This window comes from Pleurodeles waltl, chromosome 8, assembly GCF_031143425.1.
Source record: "Pleurodeles waltl isolate 20211129_DDA chromosome 8, aPleWal1.hap1.20221129, whole genome shotgun sequence".
In the NCBI taxonomy this organism is placed as follows: Eukaryota; Metazoa; Chordata; class Amphibia; order Caudata; family Salamandridae; genus Pleurodeles; species Pleurodeles waltl.
The window spans coordinates 1,287,812,117-1,287,839,032 of record NC_090447.1 but is presented as its reverse complement, the minus strand read 5'-3'; the positions used below and the strand labels follow the sequence as shown (position 1 = coordinate 1,287,839,032).

The window sequence follows — 26,916 nt, the reverse complement described above, 5'->3', positions numbered from 1 at the left end:
ATTCAAAGTCCTATTTTTACCTATGCCAAGTACCTCACAATTAATGTACTTACCTGCAATCTGATTCTTGTAGTTCTAAAATAAATTAAGAAAATAATATTTTTCTATATAAAAACCTATTGGCCTGGAGTTAAGTCATTGAGTGTGTGTTCTCATTTATTGCCTGTGTGAGTACAGCGAATGCTTAACACTACGCTCTGATAAGCCTAACTGCTCGACCACACTACCACAAATAGAGCATTAGTATTTTCTATTATTGCCTCTGCTAAGTCCCTATGGTCCCCTTACAGGATGGCCAAACAGAAGCTCAAAGGGGGAAAACCATACTCCCTTCTGTGGCACCTCTCTGTAGGCGAAAAGCAGACATGGCAGGAGGACATCCCATCTCCTTTTGAGTTTTTCAGGAAGCCCCATGAACATGACCTTCAATGTCTTGTTAAATCTTTCCAGAAGACCATTGGTATGTGGATGGTAAGGTGTGGTGAACGTATAAGTCACCCCACACTCATTCCACATATTTTTCAGGTAAGCGGATGTGAAGTTGGTACCTCTGTCAGAAACAACCTCCTTAGGAAAACCCACTCTGGTAAAGATACCTATGAGTGCCTTGGCTACTGCAGGGGCAGTAGTCGACCTAAGGGGAATTGCCTCAGGGCACCTGGTAGCATGATCCACTACTACCAGTATATATTGGTTTCCTGATAATGGGGGAGGTTCAAGTGGACCAACCATATCCACACCAACCTTCTCAAAGGGGACCCCCACCACTGGAAGTGGAATGAGGGGGGACTTCGGATGGCCACCTGTCTTGCCACTTGCTTGACAGGTGGCACAGGAGCTGCAAAACTCCCTTACCTTCTTGGACATATTGGGCCAATAGAAATGGTTGACTAATCTCTCCCAAGTCTTGGTTGTCCCAAATGCCCAGCAAGGGGAATGTCATGGGCTAAGGTGAGGATGAACTCTCTAAACTCCTGAGGCACTACCACTCTCCTAGTGGCACCAGGTTTGGGATCTCGTGCCTCAGTGTAAAGGAGTCCTTCCTCCCAATAGACCCTGTGGGATCCACTGACACCTCCTTTTTCTTGCTCAGCTGCTTGCTGTCTCAGGACTTCAAGAGTCAGACAAGTCGTTTGTCCGACTGGCACAGCTGTTCCCTTGAGGGTCCCGCTGGGCCCAAGAACTCTACCTTATAAGGCTCCAGCTCCATGGACTCAGTTCCCTCAGGGGCTAGGACATCTTCCTGGGAAGAGAGGTCCTGTTTCTTTTGCTGTGTAGAGGCTGGTCCCCCAGTCTTCTTTACTTTTCTCTTGAAAGGTTGGGCCATTATTCCAGGCTCCAACACTTCTTTTCCACCCTGTGCTCTGCTCTGTGCTCTTGTCTTAACACACACCAGTTCAGGGATACCCAGCATGGCTGCATGGGTCTTGAGCTCTACCTCAGCCCATGCCGAGGACTCCAGATCATTCCCTAGCAAACACTCTAGTGGAATTGCAGAAGAGACCACCACCTGTTTCATGCCAGTAACCCCTCCCCATTCTGAAAGTCACCATTGCCATGGGATGGTCTTTAGTTTCATTGTTAGCATTGGTGACTGGATATGTCTGTCCAGCCAGATACTGTCCTGGGGAAACCAGTTTGTCTGTCACCATGGTGACACTGGCACCTGTATCCCTCAGGGCTTCTACCTTATTCATATTTATCAGGAGTTGCTGCCTGTATTTTTGCATGTTATGCGGTCAGGCAGCTAGTGTGGCTAAATCCACCCCACCCTCTGAGACCAAAGTACCTTCAGATTGAACCCTGATTTGCTCTGGGCACACTGTTGATCCCACCTAGAGACTGGCTAATCCAGTGCCAACTGGAATAGTAGTTGTGGGACTTTTCTTGGGGCAGGCCTTGTCTCCAGTTTGGTGTCCATGCTGTCTACAATTGACACCAGGCCTTCTTAGGATCCAAGTTTTTACCCTTGTACCCATGAAGAGGGTCGGGTCCACCCTCCTGAGCAGGTTTTTGGGGCCCTTGAGAAGACTCTTTGTTTTTGCCCTTGGATGTTTCACCACCCTTCCCCTGGGGGGACTTTGTGACCCCTTTGTTTTGTCACCCCCTGTGGATGTCTTGGTCACCCTTGTCTTGACCCAGTGGTCTGCCTCCTTTCCCAATTCTTTGGGAGAAATTGGACCTAGTCTACAAGATGTTTAAGCAGCTTATCATTTAAGCAATTCCTTAAAGATCTTAACAGATGTTCTTTCATAAATAAATTATACAGCCCATCATAGTCACTCCACTGGCAGATATCCAACCATCTAGTGTTTTGACTGAGAAGTCAACAAAATCAACCCAGGACTGGCTTGAGGGTTTGTGAGCCCCCCTGAACCTAATTCTATACTCCTCAGTTGAGAGTCCAAAGCCCTCAATCAGGGTAGCCTTCATGAGGTCATAGGATTCTGCATCCTTACCAGAGAGTGTGAGGAGTCTATCCCTACACTTAGCAGTGAACAGTTCCCACAGGAGAGCTCCCCCAGTGAGATCTGCCTACTTTTTTGGTTGCACAAGGTCTCTCAAAAACTGTGAACCATTTGGTGATTTCATCACCTTCTTCATATTTAGTTACAATCCCGTTGGGGATTTTTAGGATGTCAGTATTCTCTCTGACTCTATTTAAGTTGCTGCCACCATTTATGGGTGTTAAACCAATTTCTTTTCTTTCCCTTCCTATAGCTAGGAGCGGTTTCTCCAAAGCTAATCTTGTAAAAGAGGGCTGGGAGAGACCTCTCCATGAGCCTAAAGAAGATGTAGTGGACTATGTACTAGGCTTCCGTTCCAGGATGGCAGCGTACATGGAAAAGGCAAGCAAAAACCTTGCTTGCCTTTCCATGTACCTTGGAAAAACCTTGAGGCCAGACAACAACTCCAGAAGTTGTGGTATGACCAAAAGGCTGCAATGGTTGAATTCCAGCCGGGCAGAAATTCTGGGTTCTGGAGCCTGTGGCTCCCAGGACACTCCAGGGCAGATGGAGTGGCCCTTACCCAGTGCTAGAAAAGAAGCGTTAGGTCACTTACCTGGTGGACCTGGGCACTAGCAGGACACCCAAGAGGGTAATCCATGTTAACCGCCTTAAACTCTATAATGACAGGGCAGACATAACCATGTTGATGGTTACTGATGAGGATCAGGAAGCAGAGAGTGAACCTCCCCCTGACCTCCTCTCAACTGACCCTAAAGATGGATCAGTAGATGGAGTTGTCAACTCAGACACCCTCTCTGGCCAACAGCAAGCTGACTGCAGGCAAGTCCTACAGCAGTTTGCTGAGCTCTTTTCTTTGACCCCTGGTCAGACACACCTGCATACCCATAATGTGGACACAGGAGACAGTTTACCAGTCAAGAATAAAATATTCAGACAGTCTGACCAAGTCAAAGAAAGCATCAAGGTGGAAGTCCACAAGATGCTGGAATTGGGAGTGATAGAGCACTCTGACAGTTCCTGTGCTAGCCCAGTGGTCTTGGTCCGCAAACCTCACACCAAGGATGGAAAGCGAGAGATGAGATTTTGTGTGGACTACAGAGGGCTCAACTCTGCCACCAAGACTGATGCTCAACCCATACCAATGGCAAATGAACTAATTGACAAATTAGGTACAGCCAAATTCTTAAATACCTTTGACTTGACAGCAGGGTACTGGCAAATCAAAATGGCACCTGGAGCAAAAGAGAAAACAGCATTCTCAACACCTGATGGGCATTGTCAGTTTACTGTTATGCCCTTTGGCTTAAAGAATGCCCCTGCCACCTTCCAAAGGTTGATGAATCAAGTCCTTGCTGGCTTGGAGTCCTTTAGTGCAGCATATCTAGATGATATTGCTGTCTTTAGCTCCAACAGGCAGGATCACCTGATCCACCTGAAGAAGGTTTTGCAGGCCCTTCTATCAAGGCATCCAAATGTCAGATAGGGCAGGGTACAGTGGTTTACCTGGAACACCTTGTAGGTGGAGGCCAAGTGCAGCCATTACAACCCAATATCCAGACAATTCTGGACTGGGAAGCTCCAAAAATCCAGACTCAAGTCAGGGCATTCCTTGGCTTGACTGGCTACTATAGGAGGTTTGTGAAGGGATATGGCTCAATAGTGACTCTCTTCACAGAATTCACCTCCAAAAAGATGCCCAAGAAGGTTAACTGGACCTTAGACTGTCAAAAGGCCTTTGACACCCTTAAAGGAGCTATGTGCTCAGCACCAGTTTTGAAAGCTCCAGATTACTCTATGCAATTCACTGTGAAGACAGATGCCTCTGAACATGGGATAGGAGCAGTCCTATCCCAAACCAATGATGATGGCCTTGACCAGCCTGTTGCATTTATTAGCAGGAGGTTACTCCCCAGGGAGCAGCGTTGAAGTGCCACTGGGAGGGAGGCCTTTGCTGTGGTTTGGTCACTGGAAAAGTTGAGACCATACCTGTTTGATACTCACTTTTTAGTTCAGACTTACCACATACCTCTCAGATGGCTCATGCAGGTGAAAGGAGAGAACCCTAAACTGTTGAGGTGGTCCATATTCCAACAGGGAATGGACTTTGTAATGCAACACAGACCTGGGATCGCCCATGCCAATGCAGATGGCTTTTCCAGGTTCTTCCACTTAGAAAATGAAGACTCTCTTGGGAAAGGTTAGTCTCATCCTCTTTCGTTTGGGGGGATGGGAGGTTGTGTAGGAAAATGCCACTGTTGGCATGGTTACCCCCTAACATTTTGCCTTTTGTTGATGCCAGCTTTGATTGAAAGTGTGCTGGGACCCTGCTAACCAGGCCCCAGCACCAGGGTTCTTTCCCTAAAACTGTACCTTTGTCTCCACACTTGGCACAGCCCTGGCGCACAGTTACGTCCCTAGTTAATGGTACCCCTGTACCAAGGGCCCTGTGGCCAGGGAATGTCTCTAAGGGCTGCAGCATGTATTATGCCACATTGGGGACCACTCACTCAGCACATGCACACTGCCTCATAGCTTGTGTGTGCTGGTGGGGAGAAAAAGACTCCCCTCAGAGTGCCATGCCCACAACCCACTGCCTGTGGCATAGGTAAGTCACCCCTCTAGCAGGCCTTACAGCCCTAAGGCAGTGTGCACTATATCACAGGTGAAGGCATAGCTGCATGAGCACTATGCCCCTACAGTGTCTAAGCCAATTCTTAGACATTGCAAATGCAGGGTAGCCACAAAGAGTATATAGTGTAGGAGTTTATCAAACACGAACTCCACAGTTCCATAATGGCTACACTGAATACTGGGAAGTTTGGTATCAAACTTCTCAGCACAATAAATCGACACTGATGCCAGTGTGAGATTTATTGGGAAATGCACTCAGAGGGCAACTTAGATATGCCCCCAGCATGCAAGCCCAACTGCTAGTGCTAGGCTGACCGGTCTCTGCCAGCCTGCCACTTCCAGACTAGTTTCTGGCCACATGGGGTGAGTGCCTTTTTGCACTCTGTGACCAGGAACAAAGCCTGTTCTGGGTGGAGGTGCCTCACACCTCCCCCTGCAGGAACTGTAACACCTGGCGGTGAGCCTCAAAGGCTCAAGCCTGGTGTTACAATGCCCCAGGGCACTCCAGCTAGTGGAGATGCCCGCCCCCCAGACACAGCCCCTCACTTTTGGTGGCAAGTCCGGAGGAGTTCATGAGAAAAACAAGGAGGAGTCACCCTGCAGCCAGAACAGCCCCTGAAGTGTCCAGAGCTGAGGTGACCCCTTCCTTAGAAAATCCTCTATCTTGCTCTGGAGGATTTAGCCCAATAGGATTAGGGATGTACGCCCCTCCCCAAAGGGAGGAGACACAAGAATGGTGTAGCCACCCTCAGGGACAGTAGCCATTGGCTACTGCCCTCCAGCCCTAAACACACCCCTGAATCTAGTATTTAAGGGCGACCCTGAACCCAGGAAATCAGATTCCTGATGACCTAACAAGAAGAAGGACTGCTGACCTGAAAACCCCGCAGAGAAGAAGGAGACAACAACTGCTTTGTCCCAAGCCCTACCGGCCTCTCGCCAGATTCAAAGAACCTGCAACAGCGACGCATCCTATGGGCTCAGAGACCTCTTCCGTCTCAGAGGCCTGCCCTGCAATTCCAAAGGACCAAGAAATTCCCATGGACAGCGGCTCTGTCCAAAGCAAGAAGAAGAAACCATCTTTAAAGGGACTTTCACCTCAATCCTGAAGTGTGAGTCCCCACCACTCTGCACCCAACTCCCCTGGCCCCGTGTCCAAAGAAACCAACACCGCAGAGAGGATCCCCAGGTGACTCCAACGACGTGTACACCCTGAGCTGACCTCCCTGCACCCCCACAACGACGCCTGCAGAGAGAATGCAGAGGATCCCCCTGACCGCGAATGCCCAGTAACAAAGAACCCAACGTCTGGAAGAAGCACTGCACCTGCAGCCCCCAGGCCTGTGAGGAACCAACTGCCGGTGCAGTAGTGACCAGCAGGCAGCCCTCACCTTTGCCCAGTTGGGGGCTTGCCCGAGAAGCCCCTCTGCGCCCTGCCTGCATCGTCAGAGTGACCCCCAGGTCCCTTCATTGATTTCAATACAAAACCCGATGCCTTGTTTGCACACTGCACCCGGCCTCCCCTGTGCCGCTGAGGGTGTATTTTGTGTGCCTGTTTGGGACCCCCCCCCCCAGCCCCAGTGCTCTACAAAACCCCCCTAGTCTGCTCCCCGAGGAGGCAGGTACTTACCTGCTAGCAGACTGGAACCAGAGAACCCCTAGTCTCCATAGGCGCCTATGTTATTTGGGCCCCTCTTTGACCTCTGCACCTGACTGGCCCTGTGTTGCGGATGCTGGCTGTTTGGGGTTAACTTGAACCCCTACGGTGGGCTGCCTATGCCCCAGAGACTGAAGTTATAAGTGCTTTACTTACCTCAAAAACTAATCTGTACTTACCTCCCCAAGAAACTGTTGAATTTTGCAGTGTCCACTTTTAAAATAGCTTATTGTCATTTTATGCCAAACTATGCACATTACTGTTTTTATTCAAAGTCCTATCTTTACCTATGCCAAGTACCTTACAGTTAATGTACTTACCTGCAATCTGAATCTTTTGGTTCTAAAATAAATTAAGAAAATAATATTTTTCTATATAAAAATCTATTGGCCTGGAGTTAAGTCAATGAGTGTGTTCTCATTTATTGCCTGTGCGTGTACAACAAATACTTAACACTACCCTCTTATAAGCCTAACTACTCGACCACACTACCACAAATAGAGCATTAGTATTATCTATTATTGCCTCTGTCAAGCCTCTTGGGGAACCCCTGGACTCTGTGCACACTATCTCTCATTTAGAGATAGTATATACAGAGCCAGCTTCCTACATCCCTTTTGAAACTCCAGCACGCTGAAGTGCTGATATTGCACTTTCTCAGCAGTGGCGAATAGACCTAACCAAGGTTCTCCAATGTGTTGAAAGTGACCTTGAGCCACCTCCAGGTGAAGACACCATCTGTGATCCGTGAGGCATCAACGGCTGAGTTTGTCTGTCCTAGTGTTTAGAGATTTCGACAGGTGCTGCATGCCCAAGAAAATGTCCTGAAGTTCCAACCTTGTCCAAAGGCAGAGATACTCATGGCACAGTATCTGGGACCCTACTCTGCCCTCTTTGTTGTGATACCACTTTGAGGTAGTGTTGTCCAAGAACACCTGGATCGGCTTCTCTTTGATTGAAGGCAGTAAAGCTTTCAATGTCAAGCGATTTGCCCTAAGCTTCAGAAGACTGATATGGAGCTGAGTCTCCACCGGAGACCAGAAGCCCCAGATCTCCATGTCTGACAGACGTCCACCCCAGCCCTGAAGTGATGCATGGGTCACCATCCACTTTCAACCCGGAGTGGGGGAGGGAGAGAGGTCGGCTGCCAACCTAATCACGGAATGTTAGCGATCACTGCAGGTCTTTTTCAGTCTCCTTCAAAATCTGGACACGGTTGGAGAGATTGCCTTGGTGATGTCCCACTGGGAATTCAGATGCCACTGTAGAGCCTGAATATTCCTTTGAACATGTTTTACCAGCAGGATACAGGAGGCTATCAGACCTAGCAGTCTCAGAGTCAGTCTCATCGAAATCAAAGACTGAGGTTGAAACATTGGGATCATAGCCTGAATGTCCTGGACTCTGTTCCAGAGGATAGGTGCAGAAATGGATCTGGTTAGGCCTGACAGCCTTGAGGTGCCTTCCCCCCCCCCCCCAACTTTGTGCCTACCTCGTCCACTTTTCTGACCTCGTTTTTGCTGGTTTTAGGACTCTGTCTCCCTACGACTACTAACCAGTGCTAAAGTGCTTGTACGTTCTCCCCTAAATCACGGCAAAATTAACTTAACCCCAACTGGCATATTTAATTTACTTTTAAGACCCCAGCACTACATGTGCCGAGTGCATGTAAATTAAATGCTACTTGTGGGTCTGCAACACTGATTGTGCCACCCACTTAAATAGGCCTCTACCCATGTCTTAGTGCTGCCTTTGCAGAGCTTGTGTGTGCAGCTTTACACTGCCATGTGCTACCCTTCTGCCAGACTCAAACCCTTCCTTTTTATACTTCTAAGCCACCTGTAAGGTAGGCCCTGGACAACCCTGAGGGCAGGGGGCAATGTAGTTTAAAAAGCAGGACATGTACTTTTACGTTTTACATGTCCTGTTAGTGAAAAATTCCCAGGCATTTTTTGCTGCAGGAAGGCCTATCTCTCCTATAAGATAACATTGGGATTATATTATTCCATTTTATAAGTGACATTCACAATCTGGAAGAGATAGGGTTGTCAAGTTTGGTGTCTCTGGACTCACAACTTAAAATATAACTTATGCTGAAGTCGGATTTTTAATTACAGTCCTGAAAATAACACTTTTAGAAAGTTGGCATTTTCTAACTTTGGCTATTTGGTGCCTACTACATGTCTGAATACACGTCTGGGGTTGAAGTCAGCTGGGCTTGTATATTCCCTCTGGACAGCCACACACAAAGGGAGCTTTGGTGTGACTGGTTGGCCATCCACAGCCTGAGGGATCCTGGGCATGATAGGAGAGAGGAGCTAACACATCTGAATATGCAGTGTGCTGTTCCCATACAAGGGGCTGCATACTCCCCTGTAGTAAGTATGGAATTAGGGCAGGAAGGGAGGACCTCTATGCACTTCAAAGCCTTTCTTTGAAGTCTCCCCCACTTCTGGAAATATGTTCTGGACCTCTGACACCACTAACTCAATACACTTCTGGACCTGTCAATACTCTGCCAGGAAGAAGAACTGCTGTGCTGCTACTAGGACTGCCACTCTGATAGACTATTGCTTTGCTGTGCTGACCTGCTGTGTGCTGTATTCTCGCCTGGGAGTGAAAAGCACTGGACCTGCATCTCTACAACCAAGACCCTAGAGTGACTTCAAGTCTGAGCTGACTGGCTGCCTGTTTTCTGAAGCCTCAAGCACACAAAAGACTTAAATTCACCCTGCTGCAGCACCTGGAATTTGCTTGCTGCAAGTCTTGCCCTGCCAAGTGGTGCCAACCCAGTCCTGGTCCTTTGTAAGTGGGTATAAAGCGCTGCTTCAACCAGAACCCACACAACCTCATCAAAATGGGCACATTTTCACCTTGTGTGAGTCGGAACCAGCGCATCCCAGTTGTTAGGTCGAGTGGACACAGTGCATCGCCTTTGGGACCAGCGCCTTACCTTCAGAATCCATGCATTGCATCACATCTGGAACCTGAGAATCGCACTGGGAACCCACGCATCACCGCAGCTGCGCACAGAAAATCTAAAAATCTAGTCCACCGCGTAGCTTCACACGATGCATCGCTTCACCTGCACCTCGCATTTTCGTGCACAATGACAATGCACCCTGGATCAAGGTACTTTGGTTCAGAGAGTCCAAGTGGGTCCCTGTATCTGCTCCACGCTCCATCGTGGTCAGCCTGAACTTTTGGCTTTGCCTCGTCCAGCATGAGCAGATATCCCATAGCACTGCTTTACACTTATCCTTTAAAAATTCATATCTTGAGTACAACTTATTGGATTTTTGTTATTTTGGTAATGTTTTATTTATAAAAATGGTTCTCTAGTTTTCTACCCTGGTGTGGAAGTTTCTTTGTGACGTTTTCACTGTGTTACTGTTTGAAGTGTTGCACAAATGTTTTACAGACTGCCTCTTAAGTTAAGCCTGACTGCTCTGTGCTAAACTACGAGAGAGATAGCGAGCACAGGTTAACCTGGGGTGTGTTTGTGACTTACCCTCACTAGGTTTGTGGTTCCTGTTTGGACAGGGTGCATACCTCTGCTAACCAGTAACCCAATTTCTAATGGAAGGGAGTGTCTCAGAAGGAGTAAATGTATGATTCCGGCATGTTGATAGTCTACCCCAGCTAATGCAGGATGTCCATCGTAGTATGAAGGTGGGTAACTACTGCCTGGGGCGAGTCTTCTTTTAGCAGTCAGCCGCTGAGGTAGGAAAGATTGGCACTCTCAACCTCTGCAGATGTACAGCAACCGCCACCAGCACCTCTGTGAATACCTGAGGGGGACTGTTGAGACCAAACTGGACTACAGTGAACTGGACATGCTACTGTCCTACTGTGAACCACAGGTAGTGCTGATGGCCTTGTAGAACAGGGACTTGAAAATAGGTCTTGCAGGTCCAAAGCAATCATGCAGTCTCCAGGGTCTAATGTAGATGGGACCTTTGCAAGTGTTAGCAGGGAGGCATTAAGAGAATGCAGTTCAAAGATAGGGTGGAGGTCTCCATCCTTATTTAGCACCAGAAAGTAGTGGGGATAGCAAAAAGATCTACTTCTAATGCCTGCATCCATTCAATGGCTCCTTTGGCTAAACGAGTCTGCACTTACTGGCGCAAGAAGGAGAGGCTGTCTAGCATCAGGTGATCTCAGGAAGGTGGCAGGGGTGGCATGGCTTTTAGGAGTGGAAGGGTGTAACTCTGCCAGATAATTTGGAGCACCACTAATCCAAAATTATAGCTATTTTTTTCTAATTGTCTTTATTAGCATTTTACATGGACAAATGTAGCATAAAACACATCACCAACAAAACATTGCAGCAATAACTTAGGTACATATATGTAACACACAGTTTCTATGAGATGCCCAGACCAGGCTGCACCAGGAGGTGACGCTTACTCAACTAACATTCAAACACATTGCATCTTCAATCGACACAGTCCGGGTCCGCAGGCTAAACTGATGTACACAACGCCAGACAATAACCAAGAGTGAAGTGCATCAGTTCCTTATCTTCTTGCTACTCCAAGCTCCCATCCAAAGGGCTCCGTCTCTACACCAGGGGATACAGGTCGGGGATCCCGGCCTCCCTTTCCACTCCATCCAATTGCTCCACCATTCCTCCCCAGATCTCTAGGTCCTGTTCCGCGTTCTCCATCCATAATCACCATTTTCGGGCTACCCTCCACAGCCACAGACCACTAACGTAGGTCCAACATCCAAAACAGTAGCTTGCCATTGAGACAGCTGGTGCCTGATCCTGCCTGTGTTGTTGTGAGGGCATACCAAAGGAGTTTGAAGGCCTTGGCTTCTGGGGGGAGGGGAGCGTTGTGGCTTACTGGGCAGATTTTTGTCCTTGGTTCCCACATGACTTGTGGGAGCTACGGACACGAAAAGGCTGAGAAGCATGCTGGCCATTGTGACTTTGTTAGAAAGCATGCGGCTGGTAGCCCGTATCATAGCCACAGACGAAGCGAAAGGAAGACTATGAGTGGTGTGAAGTCATGGTGAGCCCCAATGACAGGGCGGTGACGCTACTCTCCTTGAGGCACTCAAGTGCTGAATCAGCTTTCTCACCGAACAGACAAGTGCCATCGAAGGGCACGTCCATAAGGGATGCCTGAACATCTCCAAAAAGCCAGTTGATCTCAGCCAGGCATGGCGGCGAACTGCCACCAATGAAACAATGGCCTCCTCTGAGACCAAAGGTAGCCTTTGTGCAACGAGTCCCACACAGTGGGGCTATATTCGCACAAGAGGCACGCGGCACATGGTGTTCACATACTGCAGTGCAGGGCAGGCAGAAGAGAAAATCTTCTTCCCATAGGTATCCAGCCTCCTGGATTCCCTGTCCAGTGGGATGGTAGGGAACACACTGAGATACAATTTTGATGTTGAGGCCTGCACCACCTGGCTCTCAGGGGTGAGGTGCTCGGTGAGAGGAAAGCTGGGTCCCCATTAGTGTGGTGGTGGCAAAGTGCAATCATCCTGTACACAGAAGAGCCCGGGCAGGGCTTGGCCCAGGCCCCAAGCAGGAAATCAGGGAGTGCTTCATTTAAGGGTTGTAGGGGTTCTGTGAGGGACACTCCAGGATGAAGTACCTCTTTTAATACATTGGCCTTGACTGACACATAGGGCAGCTGGAGGTCAAGGACTGCAGCTACCTTCCTCACCACCACAGCAAAAGTTACACCTTCTTCTGTAACCACACAAGGGGGAGAGACCAGACCAGTGCCTCGTGAAGTGTCCATGCCACTGGCATCCGTCGGTTCATCATACCAGTTGCCTTCACCCAGTTTGGCTAAAGGGTCTTCATTGGGATCAGAGTAGCTGAAAACAATCTTCATATCCACCCCAGCCAAATTCCCACAGGGCCTGTCAAAGAAAGGAGGCACTGTCTCAAATGTGGAGAGTTGCTAGGGTCAGGAAAGGGCCTGTGTTGACGTTGAATGATGCCAGTCTGGCTCCATGTCAGAGATGGGAATGAGTATGAGCTTGGTGTTTGAGTGGTGGGAATGGCACCATGGGGGCAAACCCTGGCGACGGTCGTGGATGCTTGACCGGAATCGGTTGGGATCTAGGAATGGATCTAGATGGCTGACCAGCACCAAGGGCAAACCCACCTAGGGAAGTACAGTTGGGGCACCTACCAGACCCGGGGGCCTAAAGAAATTTCAGAGGAGTCAGACTGCCCAAATATAAGGTGCACAGCCTCATAAAACTTTTTGAGTTGGGCAGGGGTTATTCCGCCTCCAAGAAATTCAGGGAGGCGCGGGGTGGATCCAGGCTTAGGCTCTGCAGGTGGAGTGTGGGAGCGGGGCCTTGACTTGTGGGTGGTTCCCACGCCTCGTCCGATGAATTAGACCAACACAGCAAGACTTCTTAGACTTCTTGTGCTTGTGGGACTTACCAGACAACAACTTAGACCGGGGCGATGAACAATGGGAATGATTATGAGAGCAGGCCTGGGACCTTCCTCCTGAACAGGACATGGAGGGTTGCGGAGTCTTCCAATGTTGGGCCACCAGGAACTTCGTCTCTGGCTCCTAAATCACTTTTGGATTCATGGTTTGGCAGTCTGGACTGCTCCTGGAATCATGATCCAGCTGTAGACACCACAACAAACCAGATGGGGGTATGTCACAGACATCTGCCTGTGACAAGCTCCACAGGATTTAAAACCCACTGGCTTCTTAGGGGACATTCTTGTCACACTGGGAGCAGAATGCTGGAAAGGCCGACAAACATGTTGAAAAAGTGGTCAAAAATTAACCAGGCTAGCTTTTCCATATCCACATTGTTGGTGTGGAAAGAAAGGAACTGAAGTCAGCACGCGTGTGGCGCCTATATAGTCACTGCGCACATCACAGCCAGTGCGGACACCACAGAGCTGTTTCAAGCCACCTACCAGCGTGCAGGGGTACTGCTCAAGAATTTCCGGACTCAGTCCGATGCCTACAGTATATTCTAAAGAAAGTAGTTTGCAGCTATAAGTCTCTATCAGATATTTGACTCCTGAATTTCACTGTTTAAGCTGTGTCCCTGGAGCAATTACAGGCAGGCCTGAGAACACTAAAGCACAACAGATGAGCGGAAGCCATTGGGTCTACGCAAAAACTAGAGAGAGAGAGAGAAAGAAAGAGAACTGTGTGAGAGAGAAATGCCAAAGCTGACTGATGGACATCCCTCTTAGCCATTGTCTAAAACCACTTGAACCACAGTAGCGAATGGATGAAAAAAGTGCTATAAAAAATAAACACACCTTGTACAAGTATGAGCATGTGTATGCAGTGTGTGCACCTTATCCCTGCCCTCCATATTTTTCTATGTTACATCGGCATTACTTTTGCCAATCACCAGTAAATTTTCACATCTAGCGGAATTAACAAAACAGATGGAAACTAAGGGAAATTTTTGTTTATCAGAGTGCAGTTTTTTAGGGAGAGCGTAAGCGTACAGCCTCTTGTATACTTTTAGTATACTTCTGTGGGGGACTTTTTTTCTTGGTTTCCTGCTTGTGTTTGTCGAAACTTCACATTTCATTTGCAGCTCTGAGCTAATGCAACCATGTTGTTCCTGCTTTAATTTCACATGTTACTTATTCTAGCATTCTCTATGAGTGTTTACTTTTTACAGAATTTTACTACTTACTTTTTTTCAGAGAGCATATTACTCTGTTCTCCTCCCTCATAACCTGAATGCACAGCATAACACTTTTCACAAAACGGGTGCTGCGCTTTATTTTTCAGCACAGTGCGTGAAAGTCATTGGGGATGTGTGGAATTCAAGATTGCAGGGTGCAGTACTTTTTGTGGCCAAAAGAGGTCCGAAAGGACAACTAGGACAGCCTGTGGTACTGCACCCTTTCCCTGCAATGTGCACCTTAGAAATGTCATTATTGCAGGCTTTTTTCAGCCAGCTTATTATAAGTATAAAAGTGCTAAATAACCATGTTCTTCCTGATTACATTTCACATGGTTTACTTAATCTTGTTTTTTTGTTCCATGCTATCCAAAGCATTCCCACTGTAATTAACACTCTCCGTCAACAGATGTCTCAAATTTGTTGTAGCGCCAAAGCTCTCTTTTTGTAACTGGGGAACATCGTTCGGGTATTGGCGTCAGTTCACCATCCCGGGATTCTGGGCAATTAACTTAACCTCCTCGTGCCCCCCATAAAATTAATCTGCACTTGTGTAATATAATTGGTGCTCCTGTAAAGCGTTTAGATGACTGCTGGTTGAGTTCACGCCATATAAAACTGCAAAATAACCACAGTGATTTTGGAGAAGATTTTAAGTCATAAGTCGTCCAGCACCAAGAATTCACATAGATGCTGAGCTTGAAGTTGCTTTAAAATGTATACCCTGTCAGCCTTTGTGGCATGGACAATTGATTTCAGTCGGGTATGGTGCGATGTCTGTTGGATTGCACCTGGAATTTTTACACACAGGCAAAAACGCGTCCACACTCTCCCTCTCTCTGTTTGGAAAGACTTAAAATGTTGCTTTATCACACCTACAATTCCGCATTCCTCTTTTTGCGCTGCCCTTAAGCCCCCCTCCTGCGCCCTGCTTACCATATAATTGTACAATAATCGGCCACTGAAAGTGTTGGACAAAAAAGTATGTTCACACAGATAAGCGCTTGTCACGTTGATTAAAATCTGCCCCTCCAGTTCCAACTTCTTCTTCAGCAGCAAGGAGATGTAAGCCATCAGGACTCAATGTTGTCCCTTCTAAAGCTCCATGCCTGTCGTAAACTCTTTATTGAACGCTTTTCAGGAGAAGAACCATCTTCATAAGATATACTCTCCCAGCTGACAACTGCAGCCAAATCCACATCCCTACTTCTGCAACCACATTTATCATACTTTTGCCCTAGTTCTCCCCTGGGGCATCTTAAGGATTTTGGGGGCCCTGGGCCAAACTTATTTTTGTGCCCCTGTTCCTATCATTTGAATTTATGATCCAATTCCAGCTCTTTCTCTCCCTCTTTGGCCAGGTCACTGACAATGCACAGGCACACCCATCCAAATTCTTAATGTTTTTACATCTAATATTCAGGGATAGTGATGTGTGTTTTCAATACTTGTAACACAGCAACTCACTAATATTACTGCAAATAACCTCCGTGAAAACCTCCCATTTCTCATTTGTGAGGTCCTGTGTTTTGGATGCTGTATGAAACAAACACAACATTTCTCTGAAAATTTCAGTAACAGTCCCTCACACATCGCCCAAATTAAAGATACATTACAAGAAAACGGTACTAGAAACAATCTAAGAAATGTTCAAAGTCATAAGGGCAAGACTCTGCAGTAAATGAAAGTGTTTTAGTTATATGCAGGGCCACTGGAATTATGTGGCAGAGAGGACCAAATTATGCAGCAGGGTTGACTAATTTATGTGGCAACAAACGCCCAGTTATGCATTTACAAAGCAAATAGCTCTAAATCAAGCAAATGCGAGATCTATTGCATTGCAGATGCTTGTTTTATCGTTGTTCGCAGTCTTTACTACTGGCAGGGCAATCCATAATTTCAACGCCACTGTTTCCTGACATGTTCACCCGCTGACGGAGCAATAGCCTCGGTGAAGCAGTAATATACAGCCAGCAGAAATGAAATAATGGTGAGTGTTAAACGCTGCAACAATAATTTCGTGCACATAAAACCAGTGGACTTCTTAGAGTAGTAAATTCCGCTAAATTATTCAATGGGCGCCACACTTTAAATGGAACATTGTGGAGAAAGAATGGCACAACCACTGAAATACACATTCTTTTAAAAATTGCATCTAGCTGCCTGAAGACAGTCGTAGGGCCTCTTCCAGCCTTGTTTATAATTAAGTGGTAAAGCTGACTAATAGATTCGTCACTCTATAAAATTCGGCTTGGAGAGCCATCGGGCTACGAAGGCGATGCAATTTACAGATGGAGTAATAAGTAAATTAGGAAGACAAACTGTAACCCGTTTGAATACAGCTTGCAAACTTCAGTCAGTTTTATTTGTTGGAACTATGAACATAACTTCAAATAAGCAACGGTGCATAAGTAAATAACGCGTTAATACACATACGTTAAATAGCGGGGGGTGGGGAGCGGAGGAGCTGCAAGTGTCTAGAACAAGACATAACGCAGATAAAAAAAAACAGAAAAAATGAAGTCTTTTATTCTCGTTACCTTGAACCATAAGGATGGGCTCTTTTCCGCCCCCATGTGCCAGCATCTCCTTGCGATAGCGCTCTCCCATGGCCCTGCGGGAACAGATGGAATCCGTTACAGCCACCCGCATCCTCAACACGCTCAACTTTCAGAGCCAGCTGCCTGCCACAGCTGTCTCTTGTTTCTGCACGAGGGAGATAGTGCTGTATGTTTCATAAACTCTGGGCATCTGCAAACAATGGCGGCCTTCATCGCGAGCCGACTCCAAAAACATACTTGTGATTCTAAATTACAGCACGCTGAAGGATATGAGATGTGGTAGATACCAGAACTCGCGCTGCTGTCTAAACTTGAGGGCCTGTCTCTCGATGCCCTCCTCTCTACCCTTCAAACAACGAACTGAAAACACTTTACTGCGTTCTTATCAAAACAGAAATAGGCGGCCTAACAGGTGAGAGAGCGTAGTTTAAAATATTACATACACAAAGTGAAATGCTTATACCAATGCTTAACGATGCTGCATAGAAAACGACAATGAGTAGCGATTTGCTTAACGCGCATTTGAATTATGACTATAATATGTGAAGTTACCATTCTGTATGCAAACTAATGACAATTATGAGTAAAATTGTTTGTGTTATGATTAATCAAGCCTACTTTAACATTTATGATACTGCATTGAAAATCTTATAGGCCTTAAGTTAGCGTGAGTTGTGGATTTAGCTGCCTGCCACTCATACTAAAAGCATTTTTTCTGTTTTCTAGTATGCTGACTCGCAAAGGGCCGTGACCCTGCAAATGTTCCTTTTCTTCATTCCATTGTATCAGTACGGATTTTGTTCTCATCCGCATGCTGGTTGTTTTAGTATGAGTTTAAATACAAAGTTGAAACAAAAGTAGATTAATGTAATGTACAAGGACGTTTAACCTGTTCTGTGCCTTGGACGAGATGATCTCGTCCAAGGCTACAGTTCCCCTGTGCCTTGGACGAGATCATCTCGTCCATGGCACAGGGGAACTTGGGGGCGCGCTAGCGCGCCCCCCGTGCACCCCCCTTCCCCCCCCAGGCGGGGATGGAAGGGGAAGACCTTCCCCTTCCACCCCCGCCCCCCCCCACGGCAATCCGATGACGTCAGCGCGCGCTCAGCGCGCTGACGTCATCGAGTGTTGCCGGCGCGCTGGAAGCCATTTGCTTCCAGCGCGTCTTCGGAGCAGGAGCTCTAAGGTGAGTCCTCTCCGTTTTTGGGGGGCGGGGGGTTTGAGAAAACAGACATGGGGGGAAAGGAAAGGGTTTTTCCTTTCCCCCTGTGTCTGTTTTCTCAAGATTCCTGCTCCACGATCGCGGGCAGGGCCCGCGATCGTGGAGCAGGAATCTCCACTAGCCACCAGGGATTTTCTGTTTGATTAAATTTGGGGGCGACCCCTTGGGCAAGGGTCGCCCCCCCCGGGGGCAATTTTTATTTGGATTTCGCCCCCCCCCTGGGGGCAGATCGGCCGTTTTTTCGGCGGATCTGCTCCCAGGGGGGGGGGGCGAAAACCACTAGACACCAGGGATGTATTGTTTTATGTTTGTTTTTGGGGGCGACCCCTTGGGCAAGGGTCGCCCCCCCCGGGGCAATTTTTATTTGTATTTCGCCCCCCCCTGGGGGCAGATTGGCCGTTTTTTCGGCGGATCTGCCCCCAGGGGGGGGCGAAAACCACTAGACACCAGGGATATCGTTTTTTGTGTGTGTTTTTGGGGGCGACCCCTTGGGCAAGGGTCGCCCCCCCCCCGGGGGCAATTTTTATTTGTATTTCGCCCCCCCCTGGGGGCAGATTCGCCGATTTTTCGGCGGATCTGCCCCCAGGGGGGGGCGAAAACCACTAGACACCAGGGATATATTTTTTTATGTTTGTTTTTGGGGGCGACCCCTTGGGCAAGGGTCGCCCCCCCCCCCCGGGGCAATTTTTATTTGTATTTCGCCCCCCCCTGGGGGCAGATCGGCCGTTTTTTCGGCGGATCTGCCCCCAGGGGGGGGCGAAAACCACTAGACACCAGGGATATTGTTTTTTGTGTGTGTTTTTGGGGGCGACCCCTTGGGGAAGGGTCGCCCCCTGAAAGGGGGCACAGAGGTGTTGCCCATTTCTGCCCCCCTTGGGGTCCGATTGGCCAATTCTTTTACGCCCATCTACCCCGAGGGGGGCAGGATCCACTTAGGTACCAGGGACAACTTCTAAGTTCTTGGTGGTGGGGTGTTTGTCAACTGGCAAAGTATTTGTATTTGTGATTATAACAATTTATTTCTTCTTTTTCTTCTAGTTCAACGCTTTTGCTTCCTTTGCTGTGGATCTTTGAGGTTTTGGCAGTAGTTGTCCAGTGGTTTGCATAGTTGCATGTTTTAGGTAAGTGAACGCAATTTACTCCAAAGGAGTATTGTTGACATGTTTGTAGGTGGTGTACTAAATGCAGTATTGTGTGTTTGACATTGTCCTTAGATTTGAGCACAGTGGTGTTTGTGTTGTCATATGTCTAAATTGCTTTTTTCTTTTTAGTGGGATATCATTGGTGATTGCAGAGTAGTTGCTTGGTGAGTAGCTATTTCAGGCAACTGTGTGGTATAGTTTTTTGTAGTACATAACTCTTTGTGATAAAGCTACACTTTGTTCATTACTTATTTTAGTGCTAGTTGTTGTTGGCAATCCATTTGTTGTTAGGATCATGGCTAGCCGCAAAGTGACCGCTCAGCAGGTTGTTCGCATGCTCTTTGAGTCGTCTTCAGACCATGATTACGACACTGACTCTGCATCTGAGGCAGAGGAGGAAGCAGGAGATTCTGGAAGTGAGTTTTCTGTCCAAGAGCATTCTTCTGATGAGGAAGCTACTCTCAGTGCAGATGAAGGGCCTGTGTTAGAGGAGGACATTGATGTGCCAAGAGTGCAGCAGCCTGGGGCTGCAGGGTTTCCCATTGGAAGACCTGACACCTGGATTGCCCCAAACATGGAGCAGCCACAGTTACCTGCATTTACTGGTCTCCCAGGGTGTAGAGTTAATACGGAAAACTTTCTGCCTGTCCAATTCTTTCACTTGTTTATGGACGATGTATTTTTGGAAGAGATTGTGGAGCAGACAAATGTGTATGCAGAGCAATATTTGCGGGACAACGCTGCCAGACTTAAGCCTCAGTCTAGAGCTACTCATTGGGTTCCCACATATCTGGAAGAGATGAAAAGGTTTTTAGGTTTGACTTTTTTGATGGGGTTGATCAGGAAGCCGTCACTGGCTTCTTATTGGTCTACTAGTCCCTTGATGGCAACTGCTATATTTCCTGCAACTATGACACGTAATCGGTATTTGCTTCTTCTTCGTATGCTGCATTTTGTAGACAATGCTTTAGCCTTGCCACGAGATCACCCTGATTGTGACCGCCTTTTTAAGATTAGGCCTGTCCTTGATCATTTTGTGGATCGGTTTTCAGAGGTCTATGTTCCAGGCAAAGAGATAAGTGTGGACGAGTCTTTGGTCCTTTTCAAGGGGCGTTTAGTTTTTAAGCAGTACATCCCTAGTAAGAGGGCACGGTATGGGATTAAATTGTATCTGCTGTCAGAAAGCAGTACAGGATATGTTTATAATTTCCGGGTCTACACTGGTAGGGATTCCAGTATTGACCCTCCTGGTTGTCCGGCCACTTTTGGAGTTAGCGGAAAAATTGTGTGGGAACTTGCTAGACGGCTGTTTAACAAAGGTCACCATTTGTACGTAGATAATTTCTACACTGGAGTGCAGTTGTTCAAGGAGTTGTTTAGGGTGGACACTGTTGCTTGTGGCACAATCCGTTCTAACCGCAAAGGCTATCCAAGGGAGCTTGTCTGTAAAAAACTTGAGAGGGGACAGTGCAGTGCCTTGCGGAATAATGAGCTGTTAGCTATGAAATTTTCAGACAGGAGGGATGTGTACATGCTATCGACCATCCACGATGAGAGTACTTCCCCTGTGGCTGTTTGGGGTCAGGTTGCGGAAGTGCGCAAACCTGCGTGCATTTTGGACTACAATAGGCACATGGGTGGTGTTGATAGAGTAGATCAGAGGTTGGAACCTTACACTGCTCTTCGTAAGTCGTATGTGTGGTATAAAAAGTTGGCCCTACATTTATTTCATTTGGCAACTTTTAATGCCTTTATTGTATACAAGGATTGTTCACCTGAGTCAAGGATGACTTTTGTTAAATTTCAGGAGTCGGTGATAGAAAGCCTTATTGTGGTGGAACCGGCAAGAGTTCCTAGAGTAGAAGTGGTGGAGGATGTGGCTAGATTGAAAGATCGGCACTTTCCAGATCACATTCCTCCCACTCCCAAAAAAGACATGCCCACAAAGAAATGTAGAGTATGTGCCCGGAGATCAATCCGGAGGGAGAGCCGGATGTACTGCCCCGAATGCCCTTCAAAGCCTGGGCTGTGTGTGCCCAGCTGTTTTAGAAGTTACCACACAAGGAAAAACTTTTGGGAAATACCGTGAGCGTAAGCTGTCTGTTTTATATTTTCATATGTTTCACGGTTGGCATCTGTCGTGTATTTAGTTTGAGGTTTTGTGTTTGTAGTTTAGTGCCTATTTTATAATTAGTAGTTTATTTGTTGTTTATAAATTAAAAAAAGTGATTGCGGTGTGCGTGGGGTGGCGCTTGGCTGGCGGTGTGCGTGGGGTGGCGCTTGGCTGGCGGTGTGCGTGGGGTGGCGCTTGGCTGGCGGTGCCAGCCAAACGGCAGTCCACACTCCCATCAGCTGGTGTGATTCTTGTATCAGGCATGTGGGCGTATGTAAGTGATGGGCCCTTGAGTGGCGCGGTCTGTCGATGTGAGTGTTGTAATGTGCTGGGCCCGTGGCTGGCGGTGTGAATGGTCTTGTGCGTGTCATGTATGAAAGGTGTGTGAATGGACTGTAAAGCGGTTGGTGCCTTGTCGCGGCTTTACAGCTCACGAGCTGTGAGTCATTGGTTCACTTTTTTGCCTTTCAGTTATTAGCAGTGCATTTCATTTTTGTGAAATCTCTTGTTAATAAAATTTGATCCACTGAACCATCACTCACCCTCGTGCCAAATCCAACCAGTATGTGTTGTAAAAAATGACAAAACCTGCTCCGCTGTAATCAGGCGTCGCAGCACACCTGTGACACGCTAGGTGCCTCGGGTGGGACCCCGATGATGAAGCATGCCACCAACTTGGTTGGTGGGTGAGGGGTCTTCTTCACATAACCTAAGTGTGTTTCTTTTCACTATTTTAGTGTTTGGCACATCACGGACGTATGTGCACACATCAAAATGATATATTGCAAAAATACCTCTCCCTTCTATCTCTTCAGGTTTTGGGCCTTATTCTGTTGCAGGCACCTGGCCCACCCACACAAGTGAGGTATCATTTTTATCGGGAGACTTGGGGGAATGGTGGGTGGAAGGAAATTTGTGGCTCCTCTCAGATTCCAGAACTTTCTGCCACAGAAATGAGGAAAAAGTGTTTTTTTGGCCAAATTTTGAGGTTTGCAAAGGATTCTGGGTAACAAAACCTGGTCCGAGCCCCGCAAGTCACCCCTCCTTGGATTCCCCTAGGTCTCTAGTTTTCAGAAATGCACAGGTTTGGTAGGTTTCCCTAGGTGCCGGCTGAGCTACAGGCCAAAATCCACAGGTAGGCACTGTTTTCTTCAAAAATTTTGGTTGTGTCCACGTTGCGCTTTGGGGCGTTTCCTGTCGCGGGCGCTAGGCCTACCCACGCAAGTGAGGTATCATTTTTATCGGGAGACGTGGGGGAACGCTGGGTGGAAGGAAATTTGTGGCTCCTCTCAGATTCCAGAACTTTCTGCCACAGAAATGTGAGGAACATGTGTTTTTTTAGCCAATTTTTTAGGTTTGCAAAGGATTCTGGGTAACAGAACCAGGTCCGAGCCCCGCCAGTCACCCCTCCTTGGATTCCCCTAGGTCTCTAGTTTTCAGAAATGTACAGGTTTGGTAGGTTTCCCTAGGTGGCGGCTGAGCTAGAGGCCAAAATCTACAGGTAGTCACTTTGCTAAAAACAGCTCTGTTTTCTGTGATATGTCCACGTTGTGTTTTGGGGCATATCCTGTCGCGGGCGCTAGGCCTACCCACGCAAGTGAGGTATCATTTTTATCGGGAGACGTGGGGGAACGCTGGGTGGAAGGAAATTTGTGGCTCCTCTCAGATTCCAGAACTTTCTGCCACAGAAATGTGAGGAACATGTGTTTTTTTAGCCAATTTTTTAGGTTTGCAAAGGATTCTGGGTAACAGAACCAGGTCCGAGCCCCGCCAGTCACCCCTCCTTGGATTCCCCTAGGTCTCTAGTTTTCAGAAATGTACAGGTTTGGTAGGTTTCTCTAGGTGGCGGCTGAGCTAGAGGCCAAAATCTACAGGTAGTCACTTTGCTAAAAACAGCTCTGTTTTCTGTGATATGTCCACGTTGTGTTTTGGGGCATATCCTGTCGCGGGCGCTAGGCCTACTCACGCAAGTGAGGTATCATTTTTATCGGGAGACGTGGGGGAACGCTGGGTGGAAGGAAATTTGTGGCTCCTCTCAGATTCCAGAACTTTCTGCCACAGAAATGTGAGGAACATGTGTTTTTTTAGCCAATTTTTTAGGTTTGCAAAGGATTCTGGGTAACAGAACCAGGTCCGAGCCCCGCCAGTCACCCCTCCTTGGATTCCCCTAGGTCTCTAGTTTTCAGAAATGTACAGGTTTGGTAGGTTTCCCTAGGTGGCGGCTGAGCTAGAGGCCAAAATCTACAGGTAGTCACTTTGCTAAAAACAGCTCTGTTTTCTGTGATATGTCCACGTTGTGTTTTGGGGCATATCCTGTCGCGGGCGCTAGGCCTACCCACGCAAGTGAGGTATCATTTTTATCGGGAGACGTGGGGGAACGCTGGGTGGAAGGAAATTTGTGGCTCCTCTCAGATTCCAGAACTTTCTGCCACAGAAATGTGAGGAACATGTGTTTTTTTAGCCAATTTTTTAGGTTTGCAAAGGATTCTGGGTAACAGAACCAGGTCCGAGCCCCGCCAGTCACCCCTCCTTGGATTCCCCTAGGTCTCTAGTTTTCAGAAATGTACAGGTTTGGTAGGTTTCCCTAGGTGGCGGCTGAGCTAGAGGCCAAAATCTACAGGTAGTCACTTTGCTAAAAACAGCTCTGTTTTCTGTGATATGTCCACGTTGTGTTTTGGGGCATATCTTGTCGCGGGCGCTAGGCCTACCCACGCAAGTGAGGTATCATTTTTATCGGGAGACGTGGGGGAACGCTGGGTGGAAGGAAATTTGTGGCTCCTCTCAGATTCCAGAACTTTCTGCAACAGAAATGTGAGGAACATGTGTTTTTTTAGCCAATTTTTTAGGTTTGCAAAGGATTCTGGGTAACAGAACCAGGTCCGAGCCCCGCCAGTCACCCCACCTTGGATTCCCCATGGTCTCTAGTTTTCAGAAATGTACAGGTTTGGTAGGTTTCCCTAGGTGGCGGCTGAGCTAGAGGCCAAAATCTACAGGTAGTCACTTTGCTAAAAACAGCTCTGTTTTCTGTGATATGTCCACGTTGTGTTTTGGGGCATATCCTGTCGCGGGCGCTAGGCCTACCCACGCAAGTGAGGTATCATTTTTATCGGGAGACGTGGGGGAACGCTGGGTGGAAGGAAATTTGTGGCTCCTCTCAGATTCCAGAACTTTATGCCACAGAAATGTGAGGAACATGTGTTTTTTTAGCCAATTTTTTAGGTTTGCAAAGGATTCTGGGTAACAGAACCAGGTCCGAGCCCCGCCAGTCACCCCTCCTTGGATTCCCCTAGGTCTCTAGTTTTCAGAAATGTACAGGTTTGGTAGGTTTCCCTAGGTGGCGGCTGAGCTAGAGGCCAAAATCTACAGGTAGTCACTTTGCTAAAAACAGCTCTGTTTTCTGTGATATGTCCACGTTGTGTTTTGGGGCATATCCTGTCGCGGGCGCTAGGCCTACCCACGCAAGTGAGGTATCATTTTTATCGGGAGACGTGGGGGAACGCTGGGTGGAAGGAAATTTGTGGCTCCTCTCAGATTCCAGAACTTTCTGCCACAGAAATGTGAGGAACATGTGTTTTTTTAGCCAATTTTTTAGGTTTGCAAAGGATTCTGGGTAACAGAACCAGGTCCGAGCCCCGCCAGTCACCCCTCCTTGGATTCCCCTAGGTCTCTAGTTTTCAGAAATGTACAGGTTTGGTAGGTTTCCCTAGGTGGCGGCTGAGCTAGAGGCCAAAATCTACAGGTAGTCACTTTGCTAAAAACAGCTCTGTTTTCTGTGATATGTCCACGTTGTGTTTTGGGGCATATCTTGTCGCGGGCGCTAGGCCTACCCACGCAAGTGAGGTATCATTTTTATCGGGAGACGTGGGGGAACGCTGGGTGGAAGGAAATTTGTGGCTCCTCTCAGATTCCAGAACTTTCTGCAACAGAAATGTGAGGAACATGTGTTTTTTTAGCCAATTCTTTAGGTTTGCAAAGGATTCTGGGTAACAGAACCAGGTCCGAGCCCCGCCAGTCACCCCACCTTGGATTCCCCTAGGTCTCTAGTTTTCAGAAATGTACAGGTTTGGTAGGTTTCCCTAGGTGGCGGCTGAGCTAGAGGCCAAAATCTACAGGTAGTCACTTTGCTAAAAACAGCTCTGTTTTCTGTGATATGTCCACGTTGTGTTTTGGGGCATATCCTGTCGCGGGCGCTAGGCCTACCCACGCAAGTGAGGTATCATTTTTATCGGGAGACGTGGGGGAACGCTGGGTGGAAGGAAATTTGTGGCTCCTCTCAGATTCCAGAACTTTCTGCCACAGAAATGTGAGGAACATGTGTTTTTTTAGCCAATTTTTTAGGTTTGCAAAGGATTCTGGGTAACAGAACCAGGTCCGAGCCCCGCCAGTCACCCCTCCTTGGATTCCCCTAGGTCTCTAGTTTTCAGAAATGTACAGGTTTGGTAGGTTTCCCTAGGTGGCGGCTGAGCTAGAGGCCAAAATCTACAGGTAGTCACTTTGCTAAAAACAGCTCTGTTTTCTGTGATATGTCCACGTTGTGTTTTGGGGCATATCCTGTCGCGGGCGCTAGGCCTACCCACACAAGTGAGGTATCGTTTTTATCGGGAGACGTGGGGGAACGCTGGGTGGAAGGAAATTTGTGGCTCCTCTCAGATTCCAGAACTTTCTGCCACAGAAATGTGTGGAACATGTGTTTTTTTAGCTACATTTTGAGGTTTGCAAAGGATTCTGGGTAACAGAACCTGGTCCGAGCTACACAAGTCACCCCTCCTTGGATTCCCCTAGGTCTCTAGTTTTCAGAAATGCACAGGTTTGGTAGGTTTCCCTAGGTGGCGGCTGAGCTAGAGGCCAAAATCTACAGGTAGTCACTTTGCTAAAAACAGCTCTGTTTTCTGTGATGTGTCCACGTTGTGTTTTGGGGCATATCCTGTCGCGGGCGCTAGGCCTACCCACACAAGTGAGGTACCATTTTTATCGGGAGACTTGGGGGAACATAGATTAGCAAAACAAGTACTATTGCCCCTTGTCTTTCTCTACATTTTTTCCTTCCAAATATAGGAGTGTGTGTAAAAAAGACATCTATTTGAGAAATTCCCTGTAATTCACGTGCTACTATGGTCACCCCGGAATTCAGAGATGTGCAAATAACCACTGCTCCTCAACACCTTATCTTGTGCCCTTTTTGGAAATGCAAAGGTTTTCTTGATAGCAATTTTTTACTCCTTATATTTCAGCAAATGAATTGCTGTATACCCGGTATAGAATGAAAACGCACTGCAGGGTGCAGCTCATTTATTGGCTCTGGGTTCCTCGGGTTCTTGATGAACCTACAAACCCTATATATCCCCGCAACCAGAGGAGTCCAGCAGACGTAACGGTATATTGCTTTCGATAATCTGACATTGCAGGGAAAAGTTACAGAGTAAAACGTAGAGAAAAATTTATGTTTTTTTCACCTCAATTTCAATA

At 47.5% G+C, this 26,916-nt stretch overlaps 1 protein-coding gene across 1 annotated transcript in view; it reads right to left on the bottom strand.

The window, feature by feature from the left end:
- Window positions 1–26,916, bottom strand: part of MIPEP (mitochondrial intermediate peptidase) — a 700,113-nt gene that overhangs the window by 152,638 nt on the left and 520,559 nt on the right. The window contains exon 18 of the mRNA XM_069202242.1: window positions 16,953–17,026. Within this exon, the coding sequence (XP_069058343.1) occupies window positions 16,953–17,026 (74 nt within the window). The remainder of the gene's footprint in view (window positions 1–16,952; window positions 17,027–26,916) is intronic.